The sequence below is a fragment of the Maniola jurtina genome, chromosome 14 (genome assembly GCF_905333055.1).
Source record: "Maniola jurtina chromosome 14, ilManJurt1.1, whole genome shotgun sequence".
NCBI lineage: Eukaryota > Metazoa > Arthropoda > Insecta > Lepidoptera > Nymphalidae > Maniola > Maniola jurtina.
Genome location: NC_060042.1, coordinates 12,266,072 through 12,291,069, shown reverse-complemented (window position 1 = coordinate 12,291,069; position 24,998 = coordinate 12,266,072). Strand labels below are relative to the sequence as shown.

At 36.2% G+C, this 24,998-nt stretch overlaps 2 protein-coding genes and 1 long non-coding RNA gene across 6 annotated transcripts in view; 1 reads left to right on the top strand and 2 right to left on the bottom strand.

The window, feature by feature from the left end:
• LOC123871829 (BAG domain-containing protein Samui-like) overlaps positions 1-24,998 on the top strand; it is a 36,328-nt gene that overhangs the window by 3,253 nt on the left and 8,077 nt on the right. Inside the window, exon 1 of one of the 4 annotated variants that reach the window (XM_045915822.1) lies at positions 8,619-8,760. The exons of 2 other annotated variants lie outside the window; for them this stretch is intronic. In XM_045915822.1, coding sequence (XP_045771778.1) covers positions 8,749-8,760 — 12 coding nt within the window. In that variant the 5' untranslated portion in view covers positions 8,619-8,748. Of the gene's footprint in view, positions 1-8,618; positions 8,761-16,345; positions 16,509-24,998 lie in introns of those variants that run through there. One more of the 4 variants, XM_045915820.1, reaches the window with a different exon arrangement.
• LOC123871872 lies at positions 594-9,680 on the bottom strand. The gene is made up of 3 exons (XR_006797359.1): positions 9,669-9,680; positions 5,952-5,957; positions 594-669 (listed from the first exon to the last, which is right to left on the bottom strand). It is a non-coding gene; the product is annotated as an uncharacterized LOC123871872 (long non-coding RNA).
• Positions 14,234-24,998, bottom strand: part of LOC123871820 (vacuolar protein sorting-associated protein 18 homolog) — a 30,362-nt gene continuing 19,597 nt past the window's right edge. The window contains exon 12 of the mRNA XM_045915801.1: positions 14,234-14,244. The gene's annotated coding sequence lies outside the window, so the exon portion shown is untranslated. The remainder of the gene's footprint in view (positions 14,245-24,998) is intronic.

The following is a 24,998-nucleotide window of genomic DNA, read 5'->3' as shown; positions in this document are numbered from 1 at the left end:
AACTCTTTTCAGAAAGCAATTTTACAAATTACAATTATAGATACTTGTATAAATTTGTCAATTGTATTATAACCATGTATTTTTAGGCCATGATAAACCTCAGAATCTTTCGGAGTCATGCTATGAAAATGTATAGCCTACCCCCCCAAAAGAACTATCATGTATTAATACCTATAACCGACCCCACGAAGGATATCTGCACCTTGCATAGACGAGAATAATGAAGCTGTAAACTTTAGGAGCCAGTCTTCCTGGAAAGAAAAACATACATTAAAGAGACACATACTTTTATTTTTATTATGCTATAGTTTTGTTTACAAAGTAACAGTACAGAATATATAAATAATATTCCTTTTAAGCATGTATCTTGAAACACGCATTGCATTAAATAATATATCGCCATTTTGATCTTGTATACAAAATATTATGCACTGCAATATACTATCAAAAACGTTTTGTATCGTGTTTTTTTGTCCAAACTGTGGGCCTTTTGTGCTCGAAACCAAAGGCTCCGCGCAAACGGGCCACCGACCACAGCCACCGGTGGCTGGCGACAGGCTGTTTACAGGATTTTCAACACGTTTTGTATGCCGCAATCCGAGTATCTTTAAAACAAGAGTGAATAGGCATCTTCTAGGTAAATGCGTCCGATCTTTGGCCACATCATCACTATCCACCAGATGTGATTGTGGTCAAGTGCTTGCCTATGAAATTTTAAAAAAAAGTGTAGCAAGTAGCGTCTACTCGCGATTCAGTGTCCACGACATGTTACCGGTGGCGGCCACTCGCTACTTAGAGCAGGAGTGTTTACAAATTGTAGCGACCACTGAACACTAGTGGTGGCTACACCTTTTGATAGTCAGAATTGTTAGATTTGTAAGATGATGTAGTGGTGATAATTAATTACGTAGACTTAAAACTAAAGCTACGAAGGTTCCAAACGCGACCAGGTCTGAGAAAAGCCCACAACAAACTCAGCCAGGTATTAAAAAACTCGTGGCAGCCACCGACCACATTCATCAAAGGACCGCTGGCTGTGTCGGTGGCCCGTTTGCGCGGAGCCTTCCGAATTCATCGTCGACGTCTCAACCGTATATATTTATTGATACGCCTTATCGGGTGCTACATTGCCTGAGTGTTTTATGAAGGAATTGATACATTTATGGTGATGTCTTTCTTTACCTTTGTGTTGAGACACGTTGCCCAGGAGTCATTGGTTGCCTTGACTTCCGCGATCACAAACAAATGGACAACCCACCACTTCCCATGATTTAAAAAAAAGTTGACTATTGCGACTTTTTACGTGCCATTTCATGTTATATTTTCCCGTGAGGCTGAAGTTTTTCTGCAGTAATAAGTTAATCAAAATCGATTCAGCGGTTTAGCTGTGAAAAAGTAAAGCTTGGTATACACGACGGTACTGATACTCGACATAAATGTCGACACTTGTGTCGTCGATTACATAGTACTCGTCAAGCGATTTGGGCCATGTAAGCGACACCAAGTCGGGGTTGTGAAACTCTATACACATCCACATTCTGTCTTCAGACTGAGTGTCTATTGTCTAGAGTCTAGACCGACAAAGTGGACCAATTTTTCCAAAAATACCACTTCTGATACTAATAGTTGTACTAATAGATCATTATATTTAGTAGTTTTACTTTTTCTTATTAGATGTTCTTTAGCACTAACTCGTGATAATTTATATTATTAGTGCGCAGTTGCTACACTTCGTCTGTTAGATTGACTAATATAATTGCGAAGGTTATTATAACATACATAGTAGTTATTGTAGTTTTTATTACTTTTGAGTATTTCGAGTGTATTTGTTCGCTATGTCTGGTTCTATTATTGCTATCGTCAATTTGACACAGGTTTCGTGAAGGCACTCCCAAACCCCATGGTCATACGTTGTCTGTCCAAGTAGTCGTTTGTGGTACGAAGTCGTCGTTCCAGCACCTTGGGACACGACTATACCACACTATACAGTGAAAGTGTATCTTGCAAAAATAATTATGATCAGTTCTTACGGGTAACCTGCTAACTGTTTAGATAGTTAAGAAGACAGTTGCATAAGGATTATTTTTAACCGCAGATCTCTAGTTACCGGCATGGGTATTATTATCTATGCGACGATTTGTTCACAATAGCGCACTGAGCAGGAAATACAACAACCAAGCCCATGAGCATTGTATCCGACAGTCAGTTTCGAGACTACTCTAGAATGCAATTATTTGTCATGCAGATTATTATGCAATTATATTGATTGACACGCCCCTGCTTCGCACGGGTCTTTTTACCTATTATATTATAGACTAACCGTAAATGAATGGAAACCTTACTTATGGTAATGATGCTGAAAACTGCATTGAAGTTCATTTAGATTATAGAACATATTTTAGAAGTTTATGCCCCTTGCCTGTCTAAAGTATTAGGGAACACCAGTCTGATACCACAATTTGCAAGTACCTACATCGCAAAAATTAAGCACAATAACCCCAAACTATCAGAATCATATCAGAATCCCTTGGCTGAATTCCGATATGTAACGTTAGGATTATGCTATCTAATACGATTGTACTATCCGAAAGCATTATTCTTTGTCCGTATTAATTTTCTCTTTGCATTCAAAATATAATTTCCTTGAAGTTTGGGATAGATAGAAATGCAGGGAAAAATGGACGATTTTTACGCGGGTTTTTATACCATTAAAAATATAGGAAAATCTCAGGATTCACTGTATTTTATATTCATACCCATCATAATTCATAACTCAACAATCTAAACTAGTTTTTCTTGCATTTTCCTTAAAAACAACAACTCCATAATATATATCTTATTGATTACTCGCGATTGGAATGTAATATACTTACTCAATACCTATCTAGTCAAGAACTCTTGGAAATCCTCGTCGAATGCAGTTTCATTGAACAGTGTCACATATTATTTGCAAACTATATTTATTTGCGAGAAACAATGGTTGCTTGCCAAATCCATTCACGTGTTATAAGATGTGCGACCGATATTAGTTCTGCTTTAAAGACACGTTTTTGCAGTAATCGAGAAAATCTGTTATTTTGTTACACAAAAATGCAGATTTTTTTACGACAAGTCCTTTATTTTTACGATAATACGCCGATTAACTTTATTGTTGCAACTCCGTACCTACTTAATAATCTACTACCCTGGGACGCCTTAGCCTTACATTTTGGTCTGGTGTTGGTAAAAATACGTAGCACAAAAAATTCAATTTGCTCAAAGCTCACAGCGAGTGTACAAAATCCTAATCCAGGCAGACAGGTGTACTAAACCATATCCAGGAAACTAGAAGAATGGCGGAACGTGCGATTGGCTGTACCTTAGCTATGTCTAAACCCAAACGTAAAGATCAGCTCCTAAATTCCTTGTTTGAAACTGAAACTACTTTTATTTGACCTATTTTAGACTATTTTAAAGGATCAAGGTAACAACACTTAGCTAGACGAGACGAAATTGATTACCATTGGAAAATTGAATTGAAACGGGTCAATCGTTAGAGCTAATTTACCAAAACGCAACGCAGCCCGTCTGTCTTCACCTCTGCCTACGTACAGGACCACTGGGGCAATAATGTAAAATGGTGAAAAATTGTGTGTTCTTTAGTATAAGTACCATTTTCCCAAATTATGAATTGTCAAAATGGACGAAAGCGCTGTGCCCAATCCCTAGTGTGCTGCTTGATCTTGTTTACCAACCACCAAATACCTAATCCTAATTCTCAGTACAGTAATAATTCTTAGGACTGTTTTACGCAAAATCTCACTAGCTCAAGGCTAAATAAAATAAAAGCTTCAAATACCAAATGCAAACGCGTCTCTTTTAATTCATAGCATGTTAGAAAAAGCTCAATTTAAAAAAAATACCTTGTAAATATCTGTTTTTGTCAAAAATTGTGTATCAAATAGTGAGATTTATATGCTTGCATCGCTCTAGCAATCGCACCCTGAGTGCCTTATCATTAGATAGATATTATTAATAATTCACGTTTTATTTAGATACCTACTCCATCTGTAGTAATTGAATTCACGTTATATCTAGGATCTAGATACTTTACCTTTCAATCTAGATCTAATGTGGAAAATCTCAAAGCTATTTAAAGTTTGTTATGTTCAGATCTTCTTTTTAACCCCCGACCCAAAAAGAGGGGTGTTATAAGTTTGACGTGTGTATCTGTGTATCTGTCTGTGGCATCGTAGCTCCTAAACTAATGAACCGATTTTAATTTAGTTTTTTTTGTTTGAAAGGTGGCTTGATCGAGAGTGTTCTTAGCTATAATCCAAGAAAATCGGTTCAGCCGTTTGAAAGTTACCAGCTCTTTTCTAGTTCTTACTGTAACCTTCACTTGTCAGGGGTGTTATAAATTTTTAATTTACACTTATATTATTACTCTAGTTATTCACCTAATATACTTCCTGGTGGATATTAAAAGACGCCAAGTGAAAGTAAATCGAAAATGAAGATACTACAATCTCCAATTTGTTGGCAACAATCCACAACTGCAAAAAAAGCAAACTTTTCAATGAACTTTTACATGTTGATATAAAAATTGTTATTGCCTCCAACATTTTGCAATCAATTTCGTTGGTAAAGTCAAGAAATTGATAGAGCACTTTTCAGTTAATGTAAAATTAAATAGAAACAACAACTGAACGAGCAGAACTCTTGTGACCTTGATTTGCATAGAAAAGTTAGCGGTGCGTAGAGAATTCTCAATATGCATTCAAGCATTATGTATTCAAGTAGGTATTCCGAATACCTACCTAGGATCTTGAGATTTGTGACGCAAAAGAAATCGTGCGTGTCTACGTAAATACTAATCGATGTTTCCAACTAGTCTACCAATGTACCATAAAGTAATAATTTGGTATATAATATGTACTTAACTAATTCTCAAGTCCTGTATCTCATTGATTCAAAATGTCAATTAGTCTCTGCTACCAACTTCTGCACCACTTTTCTTTGTCCTAAGCAATATCTATTTTATATTTTATTATTCAAGATAAATATGATGTTATTCAATACCTTTACCAGCTGTGCTGTAATTCGTCTTCACGTCATCTTTCTCTATAGAATGATTGACTGGACACATCCTACTGCTTGTCCTAAATGTGCCTTAATAATAATTTATTCTTCCTTGATTTTGCCTCTTTTAAACTATTTTCTTGTACAATTTGATTTATCCAGTTGAAGAAGTAACTATGTTGGAATGAGCGTTAATATTTTTTATTACTAACGACTTGTTACATGCGCAATATACTGTACGGAGCCGTGCAACATAAAATCATTTTAGATTTTTGTGAGAACTTTCGTTATCCATGCCAACATTCTAGGCAACATCTAACTAAAATAACTACAAAGTGATTAATATCATATACTTTAGAAAATAAATCCGCCATTACAATGTCTGTACCGTTTTCTTTTTGTAGTCTCTTCTGTCTGGTCTGAATCTTAATGCATCTACCTACTAGGTAGGTACCTAGTAGGTAGATGCATTAAGATTCAGAATTAATTAGTAGCTAGTAATTAGTAGGTAGTACCTACTAATCACTAGCTAAACAAACTCTCACGGATAATGAGTGGAGACGGCAGTCAAGCATGTCACATTCCACATAAGAGTGACGTCCTTGACCGCTTTGGCAAGAGCGAAACGTGTAAGAGGAAGACGACATCTGTCAAGTTCTGCGTTTTAACTTGTTCCTGGTGTTTACCCATGCGTGCTTATTATTCTTAAATAAACTATAAATATTCTTAAACCATAAACTTATATTTAACTGGTCGCTACTTTTTAACGGTCCTATTTGAATTGATGTCACAGATTTGAAACGATACAAAGATAGGAAAAGACTCTCCAGAAATACCTATTTTGTGGTTCATCTGCCAGTTTAACTAAGAATGTGTTAAATTCATCACACCATTGTCTTCAGCGTAACGCATAGGTTCAAGTAGAATTCACCCGCAAATCACTTTTTTGGTTTGGAAAAGTAATTTTGGCAAATTGGGCCGTTAATTTTGGACTCAACTCGAATGCGGTGAGCATATCTTGTATTTTAAAAGTTTAATACCAATAAATATCTTTTAGAGGTTGTTAATACGTCCGCAAACTTACAGGTTCAGAATTCATAATAATGGTTCGCAAATAAGTAGGTATTCCGTCTCCAATAAGTACTTACGATAAGTATTTAGTATGTATAATGTATATTTTTGCACGATTTGTTACATTGGTCGATCGATCGTCTAGAATCTAGAATCAACTACGTGTATGTTTGTACTTAGTACTTACATGTATAGTAAGTACCGTAGGTATGTGCTATGGTTATGGACGCGTCGCCACACGTCACGTAACATTATGATGTAATGGATTTGTTTAATTTATTATTATTCTGCCCACGGATGTCCATGACTTGACTTACCTATTTCATACAATTGCTCTACTTGATATTGCTCTAGAAATCACTCGAAATTGTTATGTGTTCTGTTCCAAACGACAGTAATTTATGGATATTCGTAATGCGCAGTGTACCTTGCACCATAGTGACACACACATAATGTTTGGTTCCTTGTGTATCTTGGACTCCACAAACTAACGCCTGTTTCTAAGTCTTGTTTTAAGGGCAATTGAAATGCCCCTCACAAACATTCGCCACATCTTCCTGCAGGCTGACATCCTGGTACACTCGTGCAAGAGCCAGCCCACAGCAGGTTTAATTTGTTTAATTGGTCCATCGCATAGCCGACCTTCTTCGTCCTCTGGTGCCCTGCACTTTGCTTTGCAAATCATGGCACTAGATTGGGGTTCCTCTCACTACCAGGAGATGTATCCGAAGAATTTATTTAATACGCGACTGTACTAATGTTGTTTAATGCAGAGTTCTTGGACTATAGACGTCGCATTGGTATGAAATTCTGTCCATGTCTTAGCATTATATATCCAATATTTGCAACCAATATTAATACATATCTAAAGAGGAAGAGGCTTTAGATTGTTCTAGCAAGGCTACTATATTCTACTAATAATAAATAATGTGCTGATCGCAATTCAATGATCACAATGTTCGTAACACAGAAGCAATATTTCCGTCAATAGCTAAAGTAACCATTAATGCACTGCGATGTTGCTTTAATAATCGGCCCACAGAGATTACAGAAAATCTCAGTAATAATATGATCATTGCAAATAATGCGGTCATCGGATAAACGGCGCAATAACCATAACCCGTAATAGGTACATTTTGTTACTATCGATAAACCGGCAAATTCATAACCATTACAGTACACTTCTTACTAACCTAGGGGTGCCTCGAATATAACTATAGTTTTTAACCGACATTCTCAGCGTGGAGGTTCCTATTTTAGTCTCACGATCTTAGTGTTTTAAAAGAGCAGTTTACTAAATTACTGCGACATTCTCTATAGAGCTGTCCATACAGATGTTGTGGAAAGGATGACACTACTTTTGGTGCTGGTACTATTCAAATATTGGCTTTTCTTCGCCATTTAACGTAAATAATAACAACCAGTTAAATCTTGAGTTTTCATTTTTTTTGAGGTCGCACCTTGAGTTTTAGCCCGCCCGTTATGTGGTCCATCTATTGAGGTTTCACCATATTTCTTGTTCAACCCTAATTTTGAATTACGCTGCAGCGTTGCAGTAGCACTGAGAGCGATTCAGTGTGCTCAAAGTACTCGTAGGACGTGGGCGCTAATGATTCACAGCGGTGGGCTCAAGGACTCTCCTTTTACTGCACTTGTCGAGGAAGAAAAGCGCTTTGCACGTGTACGGCCTCGCCTGAAATGCCTATTAATATTTATTATTAAATTTTGATGTCCCCTTGAATAAATTATAATATGAAAATAGTCATATCCGTCTCGTAATTCGTTTCCCCATTCAAGTTGTACGTCTCAAGCCTTCAGCTTGACTCCAAACACATCAGAAAGTTTATTGATTAAACAAACTCACTACTTGAGTTGACACAGATCAATCTCTATGGGAGTTAGCGCTAATATGTGGATGTCTTTATCATCTCATGACATTTTTTCCATTAATATTGCCATTTCTTGCTTTGTACGAGTACTTATGTAGTTTTCCAGCAGAGGTAGACCTTCGAGTTCATAATTTCCTACTGTTTAAATGCATCTTCTGAACTTGCCAATCATCACAGTATTCATGAGAAATTCACAGTGCTATCTGCAGAAAAGAAACTTTTAGTCTTCCATGGAGAATGTTGATTTCATTAAGTATTATTTTAATTTTATACCCATTAATTATTTGAAAGTGACAATTTATTCATTTTCACGTTTCGAATTTACTTACACGGGCGACATATTTTAGCTGATGTCCGTACAAATAAAAAAATACATATGTAAAATGTTTGACTCTATTATGTTTGAAACAAAAAATGGGTTAGTACGAAAATATGAAAGTGGATCATAGACGCGACACATTCCTGAATCTATGCTAAAACGTGCAATGTCTGCTCTTGATCTTCGTCTCGTCAACAGTGACGCAGGGAATATAATTTGTGTAGAGTTATTCCAAAAGTTCTATTTCGGGGTTGCGTCTCACCCACCCACTTAGCTTCCGAAGCGGCACAGTCGACCGAGTGTGCGGAGCTGGAGCCGCTTATCAAAAAATCTAATATAATTCCATCGCAATCTGTAAAGCATCCATTATTACCTCGAAGTACGGAATTCGACGATGACAATTTGAAAATGAAGCGAAATGTGAGTACAATGCCACAGAATATAATTAAGAGTTAAGACATCAGCTTGTGTTGACTATTGTCTTTGTGTTTACGTGGTAACACTGGTTCTATAAATGTTGCCAACTTTCAATGTTTACGAAATAATTTCGCTTTGGAGTATTTAGTGCGCGTCTTGTTTTATAACCGCGTATCAGGTCAGATTTTACTATCTGTATACAATATTTAGGTATGTTCTTTGTTTTATGTAGAATTCAATATATTTTTTTCTTAACAATATATACATATAACTAATCATATTTTCCTAACCGTAATAATCACATTATATTCAACGATTTAAAATATTTTAGCTATACACGTTATGCGTGTGTTAGGTTAGAATTTAATAAGAAAAGTACCGTTAAAGTCTGATTTTCTATACTTTGTATATTACTTCTATCTTCATTAACCACCGTACACGAGAGAAAACTACTCAAACAATAATCTAGTCAACTGTTTGTTAATGCTTTATGCACCATTTGTGTTTGTCTCTACTGTCATAACTCATAACCAATTAAAAGCAATCCAGCCATCTCCAGTATCAGCATGATTAGTATAGCCAAGCGATTCAACCTCATACGAGTTACTCTTGTGGATCTCTAGGCCACCTATTTACATCATTGCTAAGCTCTTGCAGTCTATCGTTCTACAACATGAAAGTGCAAACCGGTTAAATATAAATTTGGATCAATCCATTGTTTGTTATTGCACAATTTGTTATTCAGTTTCCGGTCGATATTACACAATTTGAAATCGTGTCTCCGCCCTGCAGCGTGGCGGCGGCGGCGCGGGCACCACCTACGAGTCAGAGTGGCCCAGTTAGTTTGTTTATAGTTTCAATACTAACCCTGAGAGGTATTTCGGTTTTAGAATGGTTTTGCCGTCTTATACAGTTTTGTGGTGCTTGGTTATAAATGCCCACTTTACAAAAGATAAATTATATTTTGGTATTTTTTTTAACATCATTTTGAATTAGCGCAGTAGGGCCAATGACGCAAATCCTGTAACGTATGACACATTCCCGGTTTATTATAAGAAACTTGTTGCTTTTTCGCACTGTATGTTAAGACTTCATTTGTTATCTAATGATAACATTATTACAGTAAACAGATGTTCTAAACTTATAAATTGGTAGTTTAAGTGTACCAAAATTGGCGCAAGGAAAAATCACGGTCTAATTTTGAAGGGTCTACTATTTGTTGTAGGTCTAAAACTAAGCTGATTCCTTTATCCTTGTTCATGTAATTAATGAAGAGGTTATAGACTACAGGCCCATGTTTAAAAATGGGTGGGTCATATGAACCACCAGGTGACGTATACAGGACGATATAAGAGCATAAAATAATAAGTTTCAGCACTATGCCGTCACTTGTAAGCTGTCCAACAGAGTGCTGGTGAGAATTGAAAAGTGCAGGTAGAGTGAGTACATTTTGGTCATATATTTTTGTACGGCATTTTTACCATCGATAGATCCATGAAAAATAATAAGAAAGCGCGCAGTGCCGTAAAAAAATGGTGCGCCACAAAGTCAGTAAATGTTTTGATTTTCTGACAATTTCCGGGGTAAATTTGGTCATTTAATTCTGTACGGCACTAGTTTCATACTGTTTCAATACAGCCTCTAATCCATTATTCCGCAACGCCGTACAAAAATCATGCGACAAGGGGAAAAAATTGAGGGTAGCAACCCCCTCTCTTTCCGTGGTCCGGGGGGTGATTTGAGAAAGTACGGCTTTGGTTCCAAAACATTATCTAGCACTCAAAAGTACTATTAAAAATAATGCCGTAAAAAAATTAGTGTTCATTTGAATGTGTATCAATAATTATCTTAATTTCATGGTATACTTAATTTTTAAAGCTGTAAAATCATTTGACTCTGTACGGCAACTTTTTTTTTAACATGATAGTGTAAAATACTATTGTTATATAGTATTGCCGTTCAAAAGAAACTGTTCTAAAAAAAATTATAGATAAATACAAAAACTGAAATTTTTCAAATTATTGCAAAAGTTTAAATATTCATAGATTAATAAAATATAGCAATTTTCTACGCTTTTCCCTTGTTTTAAATAGTATTAAGATAAATAAATTAGGAAAAAATTATGCCGTACATTTTAATGCAGACCATATCTTTTAGGCTGATGAAAATGACGCTACCATTTTAAGGGTAGTACTTTATAGCCATCTGATACTGTACGGCATTAACATATTTTTGAAGAGAACAATTGATAATATGATAAAATCACTATGCCGTCTAACTGAAGTGAACGGGTGTGTATATAATATCCACATCCCCCACAAACCTTTGGACCAACGAAAATGTACGGCATGTAAAAAAATATTATCTATGCATAAAACACTTTCAAAATAAATTAATTTTATGTTGTTTCAAATCACCCCCCGGACCACGGAAAGAGAGGGGGTTGCTACCCTCAATTTTTTCCCCTTGTCGCATGATTTTTGTACGGCGTTGCGGAATAATGGATTAGAGGCTGTATTGAAACAGTATGAAACTAGTGCCGTACAGAATTAAATGACCAAATTTACCCCGGAAATTGTCAGAAAATCAAAACATTTACTGACTTTGTGGCGCACCATTTTTTTACGGCACTGCGCGCTTTCTTATTATTTTTCATGGATCTATCGATGGTAAAAATGCCGTACAAAAATATATGACCAAAATGTACTCACTCTACCTGCACTTTTCAATTCTCACCAGCACTCTGTTGGACAGTTTACAAGTGACGGCATAGTGCTGAAACTTATTATTTTATGCTCTTATATCGTCCTGTATACGTCACCTGGTGGTTCATATGACCCACCCATTTTTAAACATGGGCCTGTAGTCTATTAATTGTAGGCTTCAATTAAAGCTTTACATACAGAATCACAAACCAAATCCCAATTAGTTTACATTTTCAAACGTCACCATGAAAATCTTTTATGATTAGTTAACACGATCATTGACGGCTCAAAATGCATTTCCTAACTCATCTTAAACGATGTTATTACATGTTCATCGAAACGCTTGTAGCATTAATAATATTGCTCATTGTATGCCTTCCCTTCTTCGATTTGATATGCTCTTTGCATATGCCGAGCGGTTCAACGACCGTTCATTAGCCATTGATCGGTGCCAAAAGATGCCAGCTGATCTATGGTACACGGTACAAGTGTGTAAACATGCAGGTCGATTGCAAGATTAAGATTTTCACATTATTATAATCTTAATTGTTGTGATTGCCTGAATTCATGGTATTCTTGTTGCAACAATGCATTTTAGCTAATTGTGAGTGTGTCGCTGGTGTCGGCTAATCAGAGGCAGAGTGAACTTGAGTGAGGGAGCTCTCGGTTTGATCCTGAATCGAAGATATGTTAAACTAGCCGATGCCCGCGACTTCGCTCGCGTGGATTTAGGTTTTTCGAAATCCCGTGGGAACTCTTTGATTTTCCGGGATAAAAAGTAGCCTATGTGCTAATCCAGGATATTATCTATCTCCATTCCAAATTTCAGCCAAATCCATCCAGATGTTTTTGCGCGAAGGAGTAAGAAACATACACACACACACACACACACACACACACACAAACTTTAGCCTTTATAATATTAGTGTGATATACCAGGCCATGGGTTACTGTCAAATGGAGGAACATTTGACACCTGCCTGTGAAGTCGAAGCCTCGACTTATTGTTACAAGTTCCCTAATCATCGTGAGCTGTGTTTCCGATCATCACACTGTAGCTGTCAAGCTACTGACAGCAACACCACTATTAACCTCTGATTGGTCGTTCTCGCATTACTGACTATGCACATTAGCAGCAAGAATACCTTAAATTCAATCAAGCACAACAATTACGGTTGCAGCAGTGTTGCCATCACAATAGCTTCCAAGCATTTCTCTGACTGCGCCCCTATTCTCTATTAACACCTTCTATTACGTACTCAAAGTCAAAACCATTTATTCAAAGTAGGTATAATTGTACACCTTTTGTTTTCGGATTTGTTAGATTTGAAGATAATATAGTGCTGATAATAATTAATTACGTAAACTTAAAAAGAATGCTACAAGGGTTCCAAACGCGCCCTGCAATAATCACTTACAAAAGTACCAAACTTGTACGTTGTTGTCAAGCTCTAAATTATTCTGTTTAAAAAAATAGGTAAGTATTAATTTATTCTGGCCACATAAAGTGAACGGAAATCGAAAATAAAAATCCGAAATGTCCTTAGGTTCTGATGATTTATAATTTTTTATCCGTAATGTGAATCGAGAAAATATGATACCTATCAGATGAAATATCATCGAGGGTCATTGAAATATTCAGTTACTGTCACAGATATCAACAGGCCGTGTTCGATCGAGCGCGAATAATTTATCGGCGAGTCCTTTTGTCATCTGCTGCCTGTTGCGCCAGAACGGGTATTTCCTACCTATAGTAGGTATAGGTACACCTTTTTGTATGAGGCTTTGGTCTTTTCTTTTTTCATTCACAATTACCATACTATCAGGAGCTCTGTGTTGATCAATAAAGTTCCAATACGAATTAGAACTTTTAATGTGATGCCTGCAACTTCGTCCACGTGTCTTTATGATTTTTAATGATCTAGTTGGGATTTACAAAATCTTTCATAGCGAAGGTCCACGTTACAGAGAGAACCTTCATAATATTCTTATCTAGACCCAGCGGATTGAGCTGTATGTACGTCGATATGTCCGTCAGACTGCTTTTTATAATATTATACTTACTCTTATCGTGTATTACTACCCAGTTCCCATATTATAAATGCGGAAAGTGTGTTTGTTTATTGGTATGTGCTTCAATCACGCCGCAGCGGAGCAACGGATTTTTAACATGGATGTAATTGAAGGTCTGGAGAGTGACATAAGCTCCTTTTTATCCGAAAAAGCCAAATAGTTTCCGCGGGATTTTTGAAAATCTAAATCCTTCGGGCGAAGTCGTGGGTATCAGCGAATAGAAGAATAATTATTATTATAATATTTTAAATCACATTAGAAATATTTTCATGCCATGTACGAGTTGTATGACCGATTAATACTGGCTAATACATTTGATGGACGTCGAATTGATAGTGCGGGCGGTCTAAAAATAATGGCATTATACAAACACGCGGAAGAAGACCGTTAGAATGCAGAACGGATCAGTAATGATTTTGTAACTCAGAGATTTGTTCTGTTTCAAATAATCCGTTTGGAAATACAGGGTTGTATTTATTTTGCTTTTTATTATCGAAAAATTGGAACCGACGTAACACCCAAAAGTTTGTGAAATCAACACTTTTAATGGAATTGGTCCTATAAGGGAATGCTTGCTTAATTTGTTCTTTTTGGTACAATGGAGTTTGAAATTTCTGTTGTGAGTTACAAATCATAATATTCTTGATTTGTTTATACGAATTTCTTTGCTCAATTCAGTTTGTTTTGTTCGAAAAGACTTTTCCAAATTCTTTGAAAGTTTGTCAGTTGATTGCTTCTGAAATTTCTGTTTCCCGTCTGTTAGGAAATACTTTTTGTTTGAATAAACTTTTTGATCGTCAAGTTTGTCCGTTGGTACCGAGTATAGAACTTGATCAATTTCTGTCGGCCTTTTGTCGACAGCTGCATTCCAAACATGCCAGGTGGCAGAGCCATTACAAACAGACAGCTTGTAAAGGCTTGCTTGAATGCGGGATATTTAATTGTGTTTGTTCCTTTATAAATTGTTCATTGTTCTTGTAAACGATTTGTTTTTAACCCCCGACCCAAAAAGAGGGGTGTTATAAGTTTGACGTGTGTATCTGTGTATCTGTGTGTCTGTGTATCTGTGTATCTGTCTGTGGCATCGTAGCGCCTAAACGAATGAACCGATTTTAATTTAGTTTTTTTTGTTTGAAAGGTGGCTTGATCGAGAGTGTTCTTAGCTATAATCTAAAAAAATTGGTTCAGCCGTTTAAAAGTTATCAGCTATTTTCTAGTTTTCTTGTAGAAAAGAAGGTTAGATAACCCTTAGGTTCATAATATTCAAGTGTCAATTGACAAATGTCAAGCTGTCAAGATGGACGTTGCCTAGATATACATAATTATTTATTTGAAAATGATTTGTCGGGGGTGTTGAAAATTTTTAATTTACACTTGTAAAAGCTGTGTTTGGAAAATAAGGATTTATAACTTTACATAGAAATTGGTACTTTATATAGTGAGCGATGATAGCCTGGTTCAAAAGTCGTGCTTTCTTGTCTTCAAGCATATGATAATGTTAAAATATTTGAGAGTTCTCCATAATGTTCTCAAAGGTGTGTGAAGTCTGCCAATCCGCACTTGGCCAGCGTGGTAGACTACCCTTCTCATTCTAAGAGGAGACCCGTGCTCATTAGTAGGATGGGTTGATCACGATGATGGTAATAGAGATCGGTGACTTGTTATTAGTTTTGTAATATTTGCACACAAAAAAAAGCAAATAGCGTAAAAATCCTTAAGAGCCATTGAAAATTATGTGAAGGATGAAATTTTAAACAAATTTACATAATATACTGCCATTCCGTTGTCGTCTTATCACCAATGTAAACAAATTATTGCGCAAATGATTCACATTTGTTTGCTGAAATTAAATAAACTCGACATTCTCTGTTATTGTAACACCTTTTGTAAGTATTATTTTTTAAAGACTAAATAATCAGATGGAATATGGAATTAGTTGTTTTATTAATATTATAGTAGTGTGAGCTCTTTCTGAAAAGGTGGAAACTAATGGATATTGGATGGGCTAATCTATTAGTATCAAGATTCTATAGGGTAGCTAAAAAGAGAGTCTGTAGTAGGTACTCATTACTTAATTTTCATCAATTCAATCATTCACCACTTCAATCATTAAAAAAGTTTAAGACTGTTTTATTTATTATGGTAATGGTAATATAAACCACATTGTAACCATAATGGAAAATCGGAAAACGCGGGAAGCTTTCGATCCCGCACAGCGCAAGTCCAAAGTCAATGCAGTATTACCGCTATTGCTGTACAGGCAGATGTAAAGTAAGATCTGGGCAGGAAATACATTGCTGTATTTCCTACCCAGAATATGAAAATGCCTTTCTTTATTTAATTCGAAGCGGCAATGTATAACGTTAAATCGTTACAGCCAGAGTCATGCCATAGTCTTTCATTACTCACTACCTGTCTTCACATTGTGATATTCATTGCTGCTTTTTCGCTCATGAAAATTTTGCGTGCATTAATTGCTGTACAATTTCTTACCAATATAACATCGGCCATACATTATTTACTTCGAAGCTGCAATGTAAATGTAACACTCTCAATCAATACGGCCATGCCAAAGACCGGTCTGTCACTGCTCACTACCTGTCTTCACATGATGAAATTCATTCCCGCTTTTCCGTCCATATAAATAAATTTGCGTACGTTTTCATTCAAAAGCAGCAATGTACTTCGCTAAATCAATATGGCCATGCCAGCGCGAAAAGCTCGATAGAGCGCCAAGTCCACACTTCTCTCGAACAGTCGGGAAACTTCGAGAATTTGGCACGTCTATATAAATACGGCGACCGGCTCTCTTTCAGTTTAGTTGTTATTGAAATACAGTGAAGAGCGTGTTTATACTGCGACTAACTTTTGTTTACGAAGTGTTGTGTATGTGATACATTCCAGTGTTTTATTATTGAAAGTATGGAATCACCTGTTGTTTTGGATAAACCACCTGAATATCATGGAAATGAGGTAGGTCCTTACTCCTAGAACACTTATTAGTTAATAAATAAAACAGTGTATAATTTTAAAATAAAAATTATGCAGGTCTCAATAAATATAATATTTAAAAACACAATATTTATTTAACAGATGTTACGAAAGTTGAAATTATGTTAGAAGATTTGAATCAAATAAGAACAGATGTTTACTGACAGTAAACTTTATATGAACACCTAAAAGTTTTATTGCAAAAGTTATTTTCAATTTACTAAGCTATAAAAACTTGGATTTACGATGAAAAATTAGCCTCTAAAGTTCAAATAAAAGAAACCATTTTGAAAGTGGTCTTTCCATTTGAGGAATGATGCCAGAATGAAAAGATTTTTCGAAGCCAGGTACGCCCATGCTTCTTTATATCTGTTAAAAGAGTACATATACTTCCGAAATATCCATATTTAGGGTTTTGGAAATTTGTCAAATAACAGAACAAGCGCGATGAGTCAGACTCTTTAAATATTCATCGGCATTGAGGAAAACATTAACCTTAAAGGTAACATAAAACATGAAAAACTTGCCTCAAAGACAATTAATTTATTCCAGACTGATTATATTTGCATCGCGTTGTTCTCGTATTTATTAGCATTTAAATCCGCTTTATAAAGGTTAATTAATGACTAATTACAAGTCTTTGTATTCAAATGTATTGATTGGGAATGTGAATTTTAGTTGCAAGTCTGGCAGTAAGTTCAATTTTCAATCTGTACGCATTTTATCAAAAAAAGAGTTAAACTCTGTTTGAGATCAAAATTGTTTGAGATTTAGAGGGAACATTTGAAAAATGAAGACAAAGTTGATCTTGAAAGTCCAAAAGAGTTTATAGTGATTGAACTCGGTCATTGCTTTCTGTATACTGATCTTCGCTGATACTTCTTGAAGTATAGACGACTGCATGATTGCGTGTTGTTTGGATTTACTGCTAAATTACTAACATTATAGGAAGGGATCTGTCTTCTTGAAGTAGAATAAGATGATAAAGAAACCGTTAGTGTCGAAAAGTCCATATTCTTTACGTCCTCACAATGGGAACTCATTTCTTCATAATTTCTCGTTGAGTTTGAGCTCCTAATGTAAATAATCAACACTTTTTTTTTTCAAAACAAATCTAGGAACTGGTTTGTTGACAGAAACTACGTTTCGAAATGGTTACAAATATATCGGCAGTTGACTATAAGCCAAAACAATACAACTTTGGTTTGAAAACAAAGCAACGTATTCTTTGGGTATTGGTCCACAAAGAGAGAGAACTCATATCCACCATCATGCGAAGCAAGCTCGCTTTCTTTCATCGCATTTACAGAGAGGAGGACAATTCTCATTCCCAAGATTAGTTTCGGAAGGAAGAATTGCAGGCAAAGGAGCTCAAGGTCGCCAAAGATGCAAATGGTTGGACGATATAAAAGCGTGGATAAAGCTTAGTTACCCGAAGTTAAAAGAGGCGGCTTTAGAAGCTTTTCGGATGATGATCGCCAAACTTCGTTTCAAAGAAGGCCCCAGCGGCTCTCTGCGACTCGTTTGGTGGAGGTTGCCATTCTAGCTCCCTAGAAACCCAACGTTTATCAGTTTTTCGAACTATGTGCCCTCACCATTACCACTTCAGCTCTGCAATGGAACCCATTGATCTATGTCGGTTACTCTGGTTCTAATACGGATCTCCTCATTTCTGATTTGATCACATAGATAATTTTAATTTCATCTCTCTTTAGTTTGCGATGGTCCCGGTTATTATCATGTCATAAATATCATAAAGGAAACCTGCATCCCTGGAAACTCTCCATAATGTTCTAAAGGGTTTGTGAAGTCTTCCTATCCCCACTTGGCCAGCGTGGTGGACTACGGCCAACCCTTTTTTATTCTCAGAGGAGACCTGTTCTCAGTGGGTTGATGATGAGAAAAGGGTTCCTTATTATTCCCCGACCATGTAAACGTCACACTGTCCGTGAGTCAGCGTCGCACGCGCAGCTGTTATCTTAGCGCCATTTATAGATGTGCGCTCTTCAATAAATACACACAGTTTTCCACCTATGCGGCCTTAGCTTTGCTAACGAGGCCTCACGCACAGACCAAATAGAAAGCCTGCTTTTTAAATATAGACAGGTCTTATCACATTGTTTGTACACTTCAAGACTGCAATGGGTACTGCAAGGATATGAGACTCTTTTCCTCAAATTCAATCTCGTAATTACTGTTTCATTCACTTCAAAACGAAAACAAAAATGTCTCTAGCTTTTATTTCTTTCTGTCTCCGGATCGTATTCCTCAACGCTGAGGCTATGGAACGACTCTTTTCGAAAAATCTTTGAAGCTCAAATACCTACCTAATATTTGACAGATGTAAATTCAGGATCAAACCGAGATTTTCCTCATTCTAGTTTACTCGTAGCGGTTTGAAGAAGTAAAGTCGACATAAAACGAAACTGACTTTGTGTGCTGAAATGAACTATTATAGAAAATAAATACTTTAGTGCCTATAGGATCCTTGTGCCATTCTCGATATTCCCTCTTGAAAAGAATACCTTGATTTGTCGTACCGTAAGTTTAGATTCGTTTTTGCATTGCCTCACACCGCATTTCTTTCCTTTTATACACTCTCTCATTTCTCCACTCTCTAGAATTGAATTACATAAGTTGTATTTTCTTCTGCGATAAGCATATCTTAATCTTTAATTGCTTTCTGACTCAAACGTCCATTTATAGTTCCTGCTGTGCAAGATAATTCCGCGCCTGCGTAATTTAACATTTAAGTGCTGCTCCAAATACAGCACGATAATGATAGCAAGGCGCCGGACTTGTATACTAAATTGATCCTCGATATTTTATCCCCAGTCTGTTACGTAAATTGGTATCATATTAACCTACCAGGATTTGTGAGGATATAATTTGTGAGAATATAACTAGGATAGTATTTTTTTTTATTCACTATAGGTAAGCGTTTGACCACAATCACACCTGATGGAAAGTGATGATGTGGCGAAGCTAATATCTTCTCCTGTAACTCGCGTCTCACATTCTCATGGCAATATAATATGACACCATCCATCATCATACTAGATGCTGATGGATGGTACGACAAAGCTATAGGAAATCCTCAGTAAAAAAACCATATAATTTCTGAAAAATGACAACATTGCTACTAAGTAACTTATCGACAGATTTGAGGTTACTATAGTTTCAGCTGTGAGAGTAATTTAATAGTTTGTTGAGCATTGTTTTGATTATGAAAAAAAACATGTTGGTTTTTTTAACTACTAAGTTTACAATTTTTGCTTTAGTAATCATATTTATTTTGATAATGTTTTGATATTATTATTTCCAATAGTAATGAATTTCAGTATTTAATTTATCGTAATCAGGAAATCGACCAAGTCCGTACCTACGACTTGTCGATTCGAATTTTCGATAACCTCCTTCATTATTTAAATAATATTTGTCTTCAGCAGTGCATTTTGTAACTTTATTTTTTATCGATTATGATCATAAAACAATTTTTCCAATGTCGTTTTGGGAGCCATTCATTTCCTTATCACTTACGCCTCCATCGAGCCTTAATATTTAATCAAGAATTATTTCAAAATTGTCTTCAATCTATGAAACTTTTATTTGAGGTTTATTTTTTAAATTCCTAAATACTTAGGTCTCGTAATCTCATTCTGTTAACTAAGTGCTAATTTATTCCCGACTTGCGTTGCATTATTGGTGGTACTAAGCTATGTCAGAAACCTTCACGCAAATGTCAACTACCTACTGTACAAAGTTTCATAGGATTTGAACTCAATCAGAAAAACGATGCGTGAACGTATAGGAAACGAACACAACAACATTAACTGTTATAGTAGATATCGATAAGATGATAATAACCTGTACCTACCTATTGCCTTGAATACCTATAGAATACGTAATACACCTATTTACACCACAAGTGTAAATTAAAAAATTTCAACACCCCCGACAAATCATTTTCAAATAAATAATTATGTATATCTAGGCAACGTCCATCTTGACAGCTTGACATTTGTCAATTGACACTTGAATATTATGAACCTAAGAGTTATCTAACCTTCTTTTCTACAAGAAAACTAGAAAATAGCTGATAACTTTTAAACGGCTGAACCAATTTTTTTGGATTATATCTAAGAACACTCTCGATCAAGCCACCTTTCAAACAAAAAAAAGTAAATTAAAATCGGTTCATTCGTTTAGGCGCTACGATGCCACAGACAGATACACAGATACACAGATACACAGACACACAGATACACACGTCAAACTTATAACACCCCTCTTTTTGGGCCGGGGGTTAAAAATAAATTATTGCCATCTAATTGGAAAAAGACATAATTTAAGTAGCCTTTGAATTTAGGTAGTACGTTTACTTTGCTCTTTGCTGTTTCTTTCTCTATTTCATTCCATCAGCCTATATGCGTCCACTGCTGGACATAGGCCTTTCCAAGAGCGCGCCAACAAAGATGGTCCTCCGCCTTCCTCATCCACCCGCTCTCCGCCACCTTCTTCAGCTCATCGGTCAAGCGGGCTGGACTCTGGAGATCGTCCCATACTGCGCTCCACTTCAAAACACTTCTGCGACAGATATGACCATGATTGCCACTTCAGCTTGTTAATCCTTTGAGCTATGTCGGTCGCATATTCCTTTCTCCAATACCAAATACAAAATTAAAACAGAAAACTGGTTCTATCAATCTACGCTTCAGGTAAACTAATATAACTTTTATATAACGTGAGATGATGTCACCGCTATTTCGCTTAGATGGTAAAATATCGGCAACAAAAACGCAAACGTTTTGAGCAAGCGCTGTGCGTCACAGCTCACCGCCTACATGTCAAATGCAAATACAGTATGACAACGAGAAACCGTTCGAGATTACGTCTTGATACTTCTTTATTAGTGCGACCATAATCTTTACATATAAAAAGGTTAACCATTAATTGTCTAACAAGCTTCTGCAAGCAATTGATTATCATTATCAGATGTGATAATAACTAAGACCGATGGTTTAGCTGTCTCTCTGAGCCACGAAGAAAACGAGAAATAATCGCACCTCCAACGTAACAGACGGGTGAACTTTGTTTTAACCAATGAAATCGACGGATATAAGCTGTCGCAACTAGACCACATATCTCTCGTGCAATTTTTTTAATACTGGTATTCAAACTGGTCACGAAAGATTTTTTTATGTAAATAAATTTTTACAAGTTTTTTTTTGAATCGACAAGTGATTCTACCATTGATTCGGAATGCCCTTTCTATTAAGAAGAACCAGCAAGCAAATGCAGTTAGTAAACTTTGATGTAGTAAAGATTAGGTGGAAGACAACAAACATGAATCTACCTGAAATGACCACAGCATGCGTAAAAAAGAAACTGATGAACATAAAACACAGTACGAAAACGAGATAACGTTCGAGATTACTTTATTAATACGGCCATAATCACCGGATATGTAAGCTTATGCCTTATACGCCCTGCGCAGCTCGACTGCTGTCGTTCACTTATTAGCCTCATTATCGCGACAGAGACGAAGACAAATGATAATTGGCGTAGTTTCCTTTTTGTTATTAATTCGATTACTCTTGTCTTCATATAAATCACAATCTGTAATGGTAGCAATTGCAAGATCATGTTTAAGTTTACATTTAAACTTAACAAGCTTGTGGAATTCTTATTTATAATTTTTATGATGGTGTTTTTATATACACTTTAAGGAGATTTCTAAATAATTTTCAAAAAGTGCATCAAAAATTATATCTGGGATTCGCGCCCAAGCTTTGACCGCTAGGTTCACTTTGCTGCCGGCGGTGCCGAAATTCGAGATATATGTAGTCGGGGTCCAGGGTTCGATCCTGGGCACGCACCACTAACTTTAGGAGTTATGTGCGTTTCAAGCAATTAAATATCACTTGATTTAATGGTGAAGAAAAACATCGTGGATAACTCAAAATTTAAAAACCCCCGACACAAAAACCTCTACAAGAAAACTAGAAAAGAGCTGATAATGTTCAAACGGCTGAACCGATTTTCTTCGATTATAGCTAAGAACACTCGATCAAAGCCACCTTTTAAACAAAAAAAAAATTAAATTAAAATAGGTTCATTCGTTTAGGAGCTACGATGCCACAGACAGATACACATATACACAAATAAACACATCAAACTTATAACACCCCTCTTTTTGGGTCGGGGGTTAAAAACTACATGCTTGAGAGTTCTCCGTAATGTTCTTAAAGATATGTAAAGTCTACCAATTCGCATTTGGCCAGATTGTGGCCAAACCCTTCTGTTCTGAAAGGTGGGCTATGGGTTTATCATGAAGGTGATTATGAACATTTTAAAATGATGGTTTGTAATCTTGAAATCATCTTTATTTATCACAATATAAAGCTGATCCTAAATGATTTGAGTCCATCATCTTGTCATATTGTTAAGCTGTTTTCGTGAGATGACAGACAAAATCTACTATGTACAGTTAGGTACTTCGCCAACTTCACTATACACATGTACCGCACACCTAACACCAGACTTACAATAGTTTTCTTGAATATCTTTGCAGACATCTTCATCGAAAAATTACAGAGAAACAGTTTAGTTCAATATCTGTAACAAATTGAGGTAGGCTATAAGATAAATAAATACAATGTTTCTTACATTTATATTTACTTTTCAAGATGGGCGTGCGGCCTTGTCCTAAATGTAGTTTTTTTTGTATTTATCCTCTTCTGTGTTTTTATTTTCGACTAGCTGATGCCCGCAGCTTCGCCCGCGTGGATTGGTCAGATCCCCTGCAGCATCAGGATTGAGGAGTTGGACTCCAATTTTTTTATGAAACAATGTCGCAAAGTTCCTCTATCGATTAAAAAAGAAATGACGCAAATCGGTTCAGAAATCTCGGAGATTTCGGTGTACATAGGTAGAAAAACACAACTCCCTTTTTGAAAGTCGGTTAAAAAAGTAGCCTATTTTACGCCCTGGTCAATCCTCTACTTGCCTGTGAAAGTCCCGTCAAAATCGGTTCAGCCGTTCCAAAGATTAGCCTTTTCAAACAGACAGACAGACAGACAGACAGACAGACAGACAGACAGACAGACAGACAGACAAAAATTTTAAAAACGTGTGATTCAGTTATGGTATCGTTCAAATAACCATATGAGCTTAATATGAGGTAGTTATTTCGAAATTACAGACAGACACTCCAATTTTATTTATTAGTATAGATTTGCATAATATTGAATGTTTGCATTGTAAGTATATTTTAACCGTTAGTGGACATGATTTCATCTATTAAATTGCATGTGGGTTGTGTGCTTATATTTCCGACAACAATTGCGTTGGTTAAAGGTTGGTTAAACGAAGGTTGATCAAATCTGCAAGTCGTCGCTGCGCATGCAAAATCGGCTGTGATTGTTTTAGAATATTCGTGTTTGATGTCATTTTAGCTTAGTCTATAAAAACTTAGCGCCACCACTTAAACCAAGTAGCGGAATTTTCATGCGCAGCGATGATAACTTTGATTTTTGAAGAACGTTTATCTGCTTATTATCAGTAGCTCTTGAATAATATTGAACGTCAAACATATTTACTACTGGTTTAGTAAGAAAGGGTTGAATAGATATCAATCATTCCCTTGAAAGTGTCCTTCCAAAATTTCTACTGTCCTTTGTAATATTACAATCAATCATTGTTGAAGAAGTTTTATTTATTTATTCTTTAAACATTGTGTTTGAGTCAACTGTGATTTTAATGTCATCAAGTCTGCAATTTGTAATTCCTTGAGATTAAGTACTTTATTTGCTCCCTCTCGTAATTTGATAAGTCTTTTTATTGTATCGACGATGTTCCGTCCATCATTTCAGTACTTCTTTTATTGCGTTAATACGTCTCGCCGTTTTATGATTCGCGTTTCGCGAAGTTTGGCGGTCATTGACTTATGACTTTGCGTATTGTTTACAAGTTGTCTTACGTCGTATTCTATTAACACTATCATTTTATACCTCCTCGTAACTCGTCGTTTCAGTTTCTCAATACTTTATGTTGTTTCTTGGTACGACGCGAAAGATATTTTAAACTGAGCGTGGGCTCTCTTTCTTTGCGATTTTACGTGAACAATGATGTAATGCCATATAAATACGGCTTTCTCATTCCCCTGCAGTAAGGTGTTAAATTGTTTATGGGACAAATATTTTCAACTTCATTGACGTCTTTCTTTTCGACTGAAAACTTGGAATGTTTTGAAATTTGAAATTTGATCTATTGGTGAATTTATTTTGGTTCTTGGAAGGGAAAGCTTCTAACAGCTACTCGGTGACCATCCTCGGTATATGACATACATTCCAAAGCCCTTTAGGACCATCCTGAAAACATCGGCCTACTTCACCTACCACCATCGCCACCGACTTAGCGTTTTCCCACCTGCGGACATCCGCTTTCCTACATTTTGCTGCCCGCTTTGTT